The following is a 13,264-nucleotide window of genomic DNA, read 5'->3' as shown; positions in this document are numbered from 1 at the left end:
TATGTGCTTCAGATGATCACATACGCACAGTGGCTTAATTCTTAAAGTAAAGTTTTATTCTTACTAAATTCTAAATACACTATTGATTTTTATAAGGTGTTCAAAACGAGTATTTCCTAAAACGTTACTTTTCCTACATCCTATGTAGTTTTAAGTACTAAACAGGAATAACCATTTGTGTGAAAATTATCTAAAATACATTATCTATCTAGTTAGACCATCTTTGCTGTGTAATTCGGAATCTAACACTGTTTTTTAACAAGGCTGTTCTTTGACTAAAGAAGGAAGGCTTAGGTTTATAGTTCTTTACATACAAACTTGTAATAATGCTGGGGTTTAAAACTAATGTAGAAACACTTAGTGTCCACTGATTTGCTTTCAGAGTGATGGAGGCATTCTTGTGTTCAGTTCTCGTTGTTTCCTCATACGCTGTGTGGTGGATTCAGGAAACAAGTGCATATGCATTCTGTGTTCTTGTCCATAGTATTTGATGCCATTAGAAGTTAAATATCTTTAGAACATATGTTAAAAGTCACTTTTGTCATCTGCTTGAGGTCTTTTCTTCTTGTGAGATGTTGATATACAAATACGCGTATGACTTGGGAATTCTGTGTCTCAAACAGAGTATCTGTAGGTCCTCTTGATTTTAAACACGAGTTTTATCTGCATTTAGAATTCGAGGGATTACTTAGGGGTTGTTTGGTTGGAGAACAACCTCCTTGGCCTGGGAAATGAAAGTGCTCGTTACTTCAAGATTTTAAGAGCTTTACTGTAACAAAAATGGCAAAATTGGGTGTGAAAATGTGTAGTGATTATTGACAGTCAACTATGTATTAGAAATTAGTTAAATATTAGTTAAATATTGCAATTCCTTGGCAAACAGAATGGACTATGGCAATTGTTATTTTGATCTGAATACATATAAAGGGAAATAGAGTGATTTGGAAATGGGTTTGATAGTGGTGCTGTGTAGTCTAGAGTTTGTTTAACCTTGAGATTTTTTTTAAAGATTTATTTTTATAAACACTTACTTTGAATATAAAACCTCCTTTGGATTAGCAGCAAGTAAAAATTTCAAGACTGTGGCAGGGTACAGTATCAAGACCTTGATCATACAGGCATAGGGAGCCTTGCAAATCTCAGAATAAAATACATGAACTTACAGGAGACTGCCATCCTGGGTGCATGTTTCTTCCTAGTGGTGGTTCTGTTGTCTGTTAGAAGAAAAGATTTGAGCGATTAACACCAACAGTATGTTTTTGTATGAGAGTTAGTTGAATTGAGAATTGACTGATCAACTTAATAGAATTAAAGTGTTATGAGGTAGTAAGGAATTTTTAATTTTTGAATATACTCTACAAATACTAGCTTACTTTGAAAGTGACAGTTGCTTGAATTATAGTTCATGTTAAACCTCTCTAATGCTGTCATATAAAAATGGGGTCTATATGAGATTGAGCATAATTGTTCTCCTGTAGAAGTCATATACTTTTGTGACATTAATACAACATAACAATATAATTTTTTGTTGTTTGTTTTGCCCTCCTGAAGTTTAACCTTGGAGATGATATCGTGAAAGTTGTAATTGATTGGAGCAAGCTTCAAAGCACATCAGCACTTCAGCCAACATTGCTCTTTAGTGCACTTCAGCAGCATATTTTATGTTTGCAGGTAAATATTTAATGGGACACATATGACTTGAGAAAAGTGATCAACAGCTGAATGCAGTTATATTATCTGAACAATAAAATTTCAGTCATTCTGATCTTATATGTCTATGTCCAACAAAAAGGAAAAGTGTGATACGCTTTGGTTTCCACTGTGCCTCGGAGGTACTCGCACTTCAGATTAGTGGTGGGAATAGCCACTGTAGGTGAGAAGGCTGAATAAATGCAGCCTCATTGATTTCTAGACTTGCATTGTAAATGTGATACATTTCCATCTATGGTGGGTTATAATTAAGCAATAAGACACGGCAGGTGTGTGTCATGCTATGATAATGATTCCATGCGTTGGGTGAGTTTTGAGGCTCATGGAGTGCTTTCAGTGGTTCAAGAAGTGGCATTATCCCAGCATGACACATCCTGGAGTGCCGTACTGCAATTAAATATATTTTCAGCGTAGGGTGTTTTTTTTTTTTTAAAGAGTAATTTCTTTGACATTAATGTCTCATCTTGCCAAGTAGCCAGTCACCATTACTGTCATTTCTTTTAACTATTTGAAACTTTCCGACCCTGCCTAAAGTACATGTAATTTACATGGCAGGGATGGTGAGCAGTGTGTCAGCTGGTAACTGAACAGTATTTTGACCTTGATAGTTCATCTGTAAAAGGTGAGGATTTGAATACCAGTTTTTTGCTCCAGCTAGTCAATGGATTATTTGAAGTGTGTAGTGCTGTGAGAGTGAAAAAGGACATTCCTACACTTACTTGTCTGAAGGTAAAAGAAAGACCCTTTATGTTTTCCAGACATCCACCAAATCTCTGGTGTGATAAACGAAAAGAGAAAGTATGCAAGATAAAAGCAAGTAAAACTTACATCCAACTGTAAGAACACTGCAACTGGGAATTTGATTCCATTTCAGGAAATGTGACTGGTAAAAATAAAGTTGTCTTGGAAAAAAAAAAAAATTTTAGAGGGAAAATGAGCAATGAAATTCAGACTAGATGAAGCTGGTAAAAATTAAAAAAGGGGTTGCAACGTATATATGTACTGAGGTTTTGTTATTACATCTTGTGTAAGAGTTATTGCAGTAGAACAATAAGCATTTATTTTTGCTGTTACAAATGTCAGTGCATTCTCTCATTTAATTTCATGACCTAAGTAGATAATCAACCGTGTCAAGAAAAGCATGTGTTCAGGATAACGCCTATATATTTCATGTCTGTGTTCTCTCATTCACTTGGGCAACTGCAGTTTCAAGTGGAGAATGTAGTGCTGTGGTGATAAAGTGAAGGCTTTACAGTGTGAAAGCATTGGCTTTCGTGTTAAAGAGGAAAAATACTAAGCCTTACTGTTCTGAGTAGGCATTTGAATGACACATTAATTAAGTGGCATTGGTGCCAGTGATTGAAGCTTTAACTACTAACAGATGAGTAGCAGGCAGATTTTTTCAGAAATTTGTGAATTTTCCTATACAAACCTCTAAAAGACACAGGTCAAAAAGGCCAGAATCATGGTGTGGGCAGTATTTGGAACTATAGGGTTTTTTTTTCTTTTTTTTTTTTTATTACTGTGTTCCATCTGAGGCAGATGTTGTAATTCCTAAAATTATTTCAGTTGGTCTGTTCTAGAAATTGTAATAGCACTTGACTTTTTACTTTTTGTTTTCAGGAGTTTTTGGCCTTTTTTTTTAAAGCCTAATATACTGTTTTCTTTGTTCAGCCTCTTCTAGAAAAACTCCAGTCATTGATTAAAGAGGAAAATATAGGCCATGTTGAACCTGCAGGTAAAACAGAAAGCACTTGTGAAACAAGTTTAGATGTTTATGATGGTAGCTGTCAGGCTGAAGAAAAATACGCAAGTTATGACTTGGGAGATCTGAAGGATGCTCATATTAATTTTGATCCAGAGGTGGTCCAAATAAAAGCTGGAAAAGCAGAAGTAAGTGATTTACCTAAATTAAAAAAAAAAAACCCAACTTTCTAAATTTTAAATTTAAAGAATAAAATAGATAAATGCCATCATGTTTATTACCTGCAGATTGACAGGCGGATATCAGCCTTCATCGAGAGGAAACAAGCTGAGATCAATGAAAATAATGTCAGGGAATTTTGCAATGTTATTGATTGTAATCAAGGTAACTGGCTGGCCAGTCTTTCATCTTCATAGCAATTTAAATTGTTTTTTAATTTTTTTTTTCAAAAGCGCTGTTCTATATTTAAAACTGAACTTTATTTTAAGAGTAAGAGTAACACTGTTTTAAAGTTAAGAACTTGCATGTGCACTGCAGATGTTATCAGATAGAAAAAAAAAAAGTAAGTAGTCACTGGGTGACAATGTTTAATGCATCCCATACAGAAAGATTATAGCTATTACAGTGTTCATTTTAAGGATCGTGATCTTAAATCAGATGATTTTGTAGCTATTGTTCCCAGTGTTTTAGCTAGATGTTCCTTCCAAAGTCCACAGAATTGCAATTCAGAAATGTCTTGTGAATTGCATATTAAAAGTGAAGTTAATTTAATGCTAGTTAAATTACAAAGAAGAATTCTTTGCAATCAATTTGAATTACTAGCTACTAGAATAACTTTTTCCTTTCAACATTACTCATGCTATTGGTGTTTTTAGTGCACCATCTGGCACAATTGGCTGTATCTATAACCAAACAGTCTTAAATCCATCTGGTGGGCTAGATCCTATTAGCATGATCAGTAACTGTGTAACTAAACGTGTCTTAAAAGTGAAGACACTTTTATATACACAAGCAGTACAGAGATGTTTTCTAAGTACCTGTGAACCCAGATATGCGTTGTCTCTGTGATGTACTTATGCTTTTAGAGATCAAAGCGTATTGTTCTGTAAGCTTTCTAGGAAGAGAGTTTAACTCCTTGAATATTAGTTGGAATGAAAGTGACATCTGAAGTCTAGTAGAGTATGCTAGGTAGTAAAATACTGATTCCTGAAAATTGTTAATTATGTACAGAAGAAATGATGGTAAGACTTTCCTTTGTATGTTCAGGCATGATAAAATACGTGTAAAGCTTTGATGTATATGAACAGAGATTAAAATATAAATATTAGAATAAACTAAGATGGTCTGTACTATAGGCTTATGGTTAAACAAATCAAAGGAGTCACAGGCATCAGAATAAATGCAGGAAGGTGAGAAAAGAATGCTGATAAGTAAACTAGACTAGTCTAAAAATAGGAGAACAGTTTCAAAAAAGGACATAGAAGCAGAATAGCAGGGTTAAGCAGGGAAAAGACTTCTGTACAGGAAGAAAGAAATACATTGACAGAGAAACACAGTGAAAAGTAAGAGCCAAATAAAATATAAATTGGAAGAAAATTGGCCCTGATCTAATAAACTTTTATATGCACACATGCATACCTTTATATAAGTGACCAATTAAAACTAATAAATCCATGCAAGTGTGTGAAACTATTAAGGAGCAAGTGTTTATAGAATGAATGTATTTCTGATGTTGTTATTGTATGGAAAATTTAAATTAGATTTATTAAAAGCCTCAAAGCTGGTGATGGTTAGAGTATTTTAAATCGTAAATACATGATTAGGACCTCACTTTTTATGCTACTGTTATTTATTTAGAAAATAGCTGTGCCAGAACAGATGCAGTTTTCACACCCTATCCTGGATTTAAAAGCCATATAAAGGGTAAGCAACTATTTTAATACCCAGATAGAACAGCATTCATGAATTTTTGACTTAAAAATTTTTTAAAGAATGCTCCAAAAATGCAAGCTTATTGTATGGATTTTTTACTCTAGTGAATACTTTAACATCTTTGCTTATTTCTCCAAGGTTTTCAATTCCATAACTGCTTCATTAAGCTGATGGTTGGACACTAAAGTCCAAATCAAAGTAGCCTGTTTTCATTGTCTGAAAGGAAAGATGCAGAAGGTAAAGCAGGATAGATAAGATGAACCATTTTTAGCTTTTCTTCTAAGGTGAAGCCAACAGTCCAGATAAGGAATGGTGATTAAATCAAATTATCTTCTACTTTTCATTAGTCATTGTAAGTATATTGAATTGGAAAATAGTTTTGGGACACAGTGGAAGTTCTGAAACATAGGTATAGGGGAAGTGACAAGCTGGAGAACAAGCTTACTACTGCACTGCTTTTTGGAAAGGAGTAAGTAGTGTAGAAATGATTGTCCAACGGAAGTTATGTATAAAAGATTGCTTGTCCATCTGCTGCTCGCTGGATGTACACAAGTTACTCTGTGTTTAAAAACAAACAAAATCTCCAAAATGATAATGGAAGTAACCCTCTCTTCCATTTTTGAGAGTGGTAGTATTTGGATAACCACTTTAATTCATTCCTTCAGGAAACCAAAAAACTCAGAATAATACTGTGAAGCATGATGATAGGTGTAAGCATTAAATGGTCTGGTGAGCTAAGATGGAAATGGGGGAGTGAGTTTGAGTTCAGAATCTGTCACCAAGAACCCCTTTCAGTAGTCGCTTTTTTAAACTGAGTGCTAGTTTGTAACTTGGATGGTAGTGTATTACAGGAAAAAAAAAAGTTTGCACTTGAAGTAACTAAAACTCGAACAGTTCGTAACTGAGATGTGAATAATGCTTAGAAAGGAACTGGAAGTAAAACCAGCATAAACTGAAGCAAGAATGTAATATGTGGCCTTCATGAAGCACTAAGAAGGTGTGTGCTTCAGTGTCTGGAGTTGCCAACATAGTCTTTAAGTCTGCAGTACACTGCAGTGTCCTGTTCGGAAGGACTTGAGAAATGATTGTGATTTAAAGAGAAGTGACCAAAATCTTCTGATGAAGATGTGGTTCAGCAACGGGAAAAGACAGACCCAGAAGCAGCTGAAGAGTCATTAAGGCTGTTAACCGAATAACAAAAATTAGTAGAGAACTTCCTTGCTGAGATTCGTAGCGGTTCTTCTAGTTGTACACCTCCCCTCATCTTCATGTATTTATGATGCTTCCTGTAATGTTAGGTCTAGCCTCTTCCTTGCATTCACAACAGCTCACATGCAACTGCTGACATAGATACTGGGTTTTCTGCTATTTATTGGCAGCTGACAACAAATTCTTGATACTGCCATTGCACATGAATGCCTGAGTAATTCTTCTACTTTGCATATGTAAAGTTCTAGGTTTTTGTTTAGTTACTCATGCAAAAATAAGAAAATACTTTTACTTGAACCTTTGATCTTAATGTGTGTGGGACCCTTCTCATGAAAGACTGGTGTGAAATTAACACAGGTTTTATATTTTAATATTTTGATTGCTTTAGTTAGATGTACTTTGTGTTTCATGTGCATATATGTTAAATTTCTGTTCTCTTTACCTAGTTTCTAGGGTAGTAAATACATATGGACCTCAGACTAGATCTGAAGGACCACATGGGTCCAGTCACAAAGCCAATGTACCCATTCATGATTGTGGAAACCAAGCTGTTGAGGAGAGATTGCAAAACATTGAAGCACACTTACGGTTACAAACAGGTTTGTATCATGTTTTAATTGTGACATCAGTGTGCCAGTTTGTACTACAGTTATTACTGTAGTAAAACTAGCAAATCTATAAGAACTGCGACTGTAAAAACAGTGGATAGATCCACTGAAGGGTTTAGTCACCCCAAGTACTACAATCTAATGTTTAAGTTCTTCTGCCCAAAATGGAACCCAGATTTATGCCCAAATTAGGATGCTGACTTAGTAAATCTATAATTGATGTGGTGGCAAACGAGAGAGGGGTTCTTCAGGATGGGATTTAAAACAATCTGGAACTGGCGGTAGGGGTTCTCCATAGCCCATAGAGTCCTTCTGCTTTGACACTAAACAGGAAAAGCTGAGGTTAGGACTCAGCTTCATGGACACCTTGTGGGCTGAGGATAGGATGAACCCAAAATACACTTTTTCATAAAGGTGGATGATTCTGGAAATACAGTTAGGTCAGAAACTTATTTCCCAGAATGTAGGAAACTCATTGCCAATACTTCCCTTTAACCATACAAACATGAGTCCACACCTTTCACTAAAATAAATGCCATAGCCACCAGGCTACTGACTTTTTGTAAGTAGTTGTTTTCCTCGCCCTAGCCCTGGTTTTCTAGAATATAAATCAATGAGGCGCTTTTCATGGAGGAATCTGATTTTCCCTGAAAAATGTTTTCAGAACAGAACAGAAGCCCAGACCTTCACCTAATAAAGTGAGTGTTCTACTGCAGACATCAAACTGCAGACACACACTGACTTTTTTTTTTTTTTGTCTTCTGAATACTGAATAGATGCCAATCCATTATCTTAACAATATGGTGAACATTGACTAGATTACTAGATTCCTGTGAATGCTCAGTGGATCAAAGTCCTCTGGCGGCACGGAGAGTAGAATACTCTTAGATACTGTTGAGGCAGCAGTCAGAGCTTGACACTTAGCTGTATAGCTGTCTCAAAAGCAAGGTGGTTTTTGTGTGTAGAAATATAATTTGCAAGTGGCTGTCCAGCATTACGGTTCCAACATGTAGTAACCTTGGAGTTTATGTATATCAAGGATAATGTTTGCAGGTAGCTAAGGAGGGGCCCTTGCTTCCAGGTTGTGCCTATAATAGGTGACATAATTGTGTTGAAAGCAACAGGTCAACTAAACTACTGTATAGGGGAAGAGGATGAAAATGTGCAATTCCAGTTCATCTTCTGTCCAAATCAGCATTCCTGGGGAAGGTCTCAAGATCATTTGTTACTTATCCCAGCAGCTGTGAAAAAAGTATTCATCTGAGCAGATAACTGCCTCAGCTACCTGCTCTCCAGTTTTTGTTTCTGATGATGGAAAGAGTTGTTCTTGACTCACCTGCTGTTTTTCAGAACAGTTTCTTCTAGTGCCAGTACTGCTCTTTTCCCTTTACCTTAAGAGATAGCAACATTAAGAAGAGTAAGAGGTGAGCCAATTTAATTAGTAGCTGCTGAGTGATGAGTAGAGAGCAGGACTGAAGCAGGAAGGCTACCCACAAAATTGGCTGTCTGAAGTGAGGAAATAGATGAATGGCAAAAAAATCCATTAGTGCTTATTTCAGTGGTTTGTGGAACAGAATTTTCTTGCTTAGCAGACATAGAAATAGATGGAAATGGATGGCAAGAGAAGTAAAAGCTTGCTAAGGTCTTGGTTGTCACTACTGTTCAGAACCAGGCTATCATTTTAATTGGGATAGCCAGTAGTTAGTTGTGATAAACAGCTATTTTGGTTTATAGAATACTGTGTAGCATAAATAAGATGCTTTCTAAGGCTGATCTTTTGATCAGTTCTGTTCCTACATGGAGAAACAAACCCAAGCTGCTGTAGTATAGCTGCAAACAGCAAATGGGTTGGAGGTGGGGTTTTTGTTGCTAATGTTTTTGTGGTGCTTGCGGCTTTTTTGTTTGGGTTTTTGAGGGATGGGGTTTTTTTTGGTTGGTTGGTTGGTTTTTCTTTTTTCAAAGCTCTGTTACTCTGTTCCACAGTCCCATCTATGGCCAGGCAAATGCTGTTCTTTGTCAAGCACAACTCGTACCTGTCCTCTAACCTCTGATGCTCAGTAGAGATAGGTTTCCTTCAGAACAGTCTTAGATATCAGTGCTGAATTAATGTGTGGTCTGCTGTCCCATGTGCTCCCTCATGATGCTGCTGTCAGTTTTGAAGTGGTAACATTTGGTATGTGACCAGTGTACTATGATCATTAGTTGTTCTAAGGATCTTGTCAGACATATTTCAACCACCTGCATAAAGTTGTCTATTGCCTTCACTGACTGTGCTGGCTTATCAGACAGGTTTTACCCTGAATCATATTAATGAACTTTTTATTATACCATCCACTCATTTTGTTTCAGCGACTGGCTGATAGCTGGACTCAAAGAATTAATGCGTAAAACTTGCAATCTTTAGTTAAAAAAGTTATTCAAGTGCCTTTCCTGATTTCTTTGTATTTTTACTGGTTTATTTAGGTGGTCCTGTACCAAGAGACATTTATCAGAGAATTAAGAAGCTTGAAGATAAAATCCTTGAGCTGGAAGGACTGTCTCCTGAATATTTTCAATCTGTAGTAAGAAATTCTCTAAACTTCTTCTAGCATACCTAAATGCTTTTGGGACTTTTGTGCTTAAATCTGTCACGTACAGACAAAAACTTAAGGAGTCAGAGGGCTTTTGGTAGACAGCTCTAGCTTGATGTAATGGTTATATTTCATACGGACCATCTATGCAAGTTCATATTTCTACCTAATTTCTCATATGAAAGAAAATAGTATTTGTTTGAGGGGTGAAATTGCAGCCAACCAAGCTTAACTGATTTGTAAGAAATGTATTACAGAGGTTGGATTTCTCCCCCACACACCTTAAAATCTGAAGTGTTTCTAATGACAAGAAAATTAAGAAGTTCTGATCTCAGTACAAATCATTCATGGCTTAAATCAGCTGAAATCATTTGGGCTTCTGTACATGAACTGATTCTAAAGATCAGCTATGTGAAATAACTTCCAATAGGATGAAATAGTAGACCCTTTAAAAATTGTTTTATGGGATTCTATGACTTTGGTTTCTTTGTTGCTAGCCTTGGGGTAGAGTTCTGTCTCTTTCTGAACGGTAAATCTTGTCCTTCATTCACCAGAGGAGATTGTCTAGGACAAAGAGAACATCAGTTGTTACTACATCAGGCCCTGCTTGGCTGTAGAAATTTCTTGTGTGTTATCTTGCTCTTTCCCCATGTAACAGTAAGAATGTCTCTTTTACTGTTGAATGTATTTTACGTTACATTTTCTGTCTTGAGACGAGCCAAAGAAGAGTCAACAATTAAAATCAATAGAAATATTATTAATTTTTGTTTCATTTTTTTGTTTGTGTTGGAGACCAAGTCCTTTTTTTGTGGGGCTGTGCCTTCAAATTGTTGGAAACCAGAATTGAAAATACACTTTCAGAAGCTGAAATTTCCATGGAAAGTGCTTTGAGGTCTTCTCTATAACGGGGATTTGGGAAAAATTTGTGATGGTGCCAATAATAGTGTTGTGCTTTATTGTTCTGCAGTAATTAGCTTTTTTTTGGTCCAAAGTTTTGCAGAAATATTGGTGTAGATGCAGGAAAATTTTAGGGAGAAAGATATCGACTGTTTCAAAAGCTAGATATTGATCTTGGTTTTTTCTGAAGGAAGCTTCAGTCACGTTGCTAGTTGTTGGCTGCCAAATGTGGAAAAGCTTCCAACAGCTTCTGACTGCTTTCCAGTAGTATTTCTTGTGATCCAAAGTACACTTAATTATAAAAAAGATTTCTTTAATCCTTGGAATGGCAGTCAGTATTGTTTCTGTACTTTAAAGACTCTTGTTGTTACAGAATTACTTGTGGTCCTCTGTCAGTGCAACATTAAGTCTGTTTTGATTATATCTTTTCTTTAGAGCTGTTCTGGCAAGAGGAGAAAGGTTCAACCTCCCCACGTAAGTACTGTTAACTTTTGTTTATAGAATCATAGAATCATAGAATTGTTTGGATTGGAAGGGACCTTAAAGATCATCTAGTTCCAACCCCCTGCCATCAGCAGGGACACCTTCCACTAGACCAGGTTGCTCAAAGCCTCATCCAGCCTGGCCGAGAACACTTCCAGGGAGGGGGCGTCCACAACTTCCTTGGGCAACCTGTTCCAGTGTCTCACCACCCTCACAGTGAAGAACTTCTTCCTAATATCTAATCTAAACCTACCTTCTTTCAGTTTAAACCCATTTCCCCTTGTTTTGTCATTAGTTGTCCTTATCTTAAGTTTAGGATGTTCAGAGTGAGAAGTAATCAGAAGTTCTACCAAGCAAATATCTAACTGCTCAGAAATAGCTGCATTGTTATTGGATAGCTTGCTGGCAAAGAGAGAGAGGGAAGGAGAAATAAAGACATTAGTTTTCTGAGTCTGTACTAGGGTAGGTTAGTTAGTGTTTTTACCAGTTAGAAGGATGATAGGAAAAAATAAATCTGTAATGATGTTAATGAAGCTGGGAGTAATAAGCAATTAGTGAATTCTGGCCAGCCTCCTAGTAGTGTCCTCTGGTCTTGTTTTGTTTTATGATTGGTGTTTTTTGTTTATTTAAAAAAAAAAAAAAGTTTGGTTTATGAAGATACAATAAAACTAGAAATGACTGGCTTGGCAAAAGTGTGGCAGAAAGACCTGATGTTATAGCAGATGTTAACCTAAGTCAGTAAGACTTGCCATTTTCACACTACCATCACATAAGGGAATGCGTTAACCATGTACCTTAGGCCACAAAAGAGAATTTCTCCTCAGTGCAAGTGAGACCATGACTGGAACACTGTCTACTGTTAGCCATCACACTTGGAGAGAGATGGACTGGGGAGAATGCTTAGAATGGGATGTGGGCCATCTGAGACATGGAGGAGGTAGGCTTGTTTGCACAAGAAAAAAAAATCCTCCATAGGGTGAAATATTTTTATAAAAAGGATGATAACCAGTTCTTTGTGTAAGAAGAGATCAAAAAAATAGTCAACTTAGGTAGACACAGAGGAGATTGATGTTGGGCAATAGGAAAAAAAAAAAACAACCCTCAGTTGTAAAGATGGGTTCTATAAAACCAGATAGTCTCATCCAGTGTTTTAACATTGAAGGATTTTTGTTCTTTTATTAACGGGTTAACCAAGCATCTAATGGAAATAGCATGGATATATTGATTCAGGATTAGGACTGTCAGTTTCTTCTAAGTTTACATTCTTTTTCTTTCAAGTTTAAGTAGCCGTATACTAGATTCAGACAATTCTGCAAAAGTATTTCTATCATTTAGTGTAATATGTAGTGACCTCAAGTCTCAAGTGCTAGGCCATTTCTGTAGCAATTACAAGATGTAAATGATTGTGGGTTTTATTTTGTTCTTTTAGCAGAACTATTCATTGGCTGAACTTGATGAAAAGATCAATGCTATAAAACAGGCATTACTGAGGAAAACAAAAGAAAGCAAGTCCAAGGAGGCTGAGCGGTTTCTTCGATAAAAAAAAAAAGTCTTTTCAGAATCCTCATCATGCTTTACACGTACCTAAACCATAGGCCTGAGTAGTGCTCATCGGGGATGAATTTAGCAATGAAAACAAAGCATGCATATAAGCTTCATCATTTGGGATGATCTGGAAAGCTTGCTTTCAGAAAAACTAATTTAAACACAGTCTTATTAATGAAACAGTTACTTTAAAATGAAGAATGTTTTAGGAATAGCATTCTAATAATCCATTCCCTTCTGTTATAAAGGAGGATTGCAGCATTGTTCATATGTGGAAAGTCTTTACCTGCATACAAAAACTACATTTCACATGTAATTTTTGATGACTGACTATTCAAAAGGGTTGTTATCTTTTGAATACTTTTCATGTAAGTAGTTTGCATAGAGTTGTGAAATAAAATTAAATACTTCCTCATAAGTAAACTGTCTTAGGAAAAAAAAATTACAAAAAACTTGCAGTGTGCATGCTTACCTGCATTTTTTTCTGTATTTGTCACTGTTTTCACAGCTGTTAGAAATGCAGTAAATTGCATTTCTATTTGAAAGATGGTTCTGGAAGTATTATATGTGTAAATAGACACTTGTTCTTCACTTCCTCGTTGTCG

General features: G+C 36.1%; 1 protein-coding gene across 1 annotated transcript; it reads left to right on the top strand.

Moving 5' to 3' along the window:
* Positions 1–1,551: 1,551 nt before the first annotated feature.
* MBIP (MAP3K12 binding inhibitory protein 1) lies at positions 1,552–13,064 on the top strand (the record flags this gene model as incomplete). Its single annotated transcript, XM_029084949.1, has 8 exons — positions 1,552–1,671; positions 3,385–3,603; positions 3,703–3,799; positions 5,273–5,338; positions 7,003–7,155; positions 9,628–9,725; positions 11,067–11,105; positions 12,544–13,064. Coding segments are annotated over 8 exons (903 nt in total), but the record flags the coding sequence as incomplete, so codon positions are not given.
* Between the last annotated feature and the right edge of the window lie 200 nt (positions 13,065–13,264).

This window comes from Antrostomus carolinensis, unplaced genomic scaffold (assembly GCF_000700745.2).
Source record: "Antrostomus carolinensis isolate BGI_N321 unplaced genomic scaffold, ASM70074v2 scaffold1445, whole genome shotgun sequence".
NCBI lineage: Eukaryota > Metazoa > Chordata > Aves > Caprimulgiformes > Caprimulgidae > Antrostomus > Antrostomus carolinensis.
Note: the sequence above shows the minus strand (reverse complement) of the source record. Positions and strands in the feature narration are given on the sequence as shown.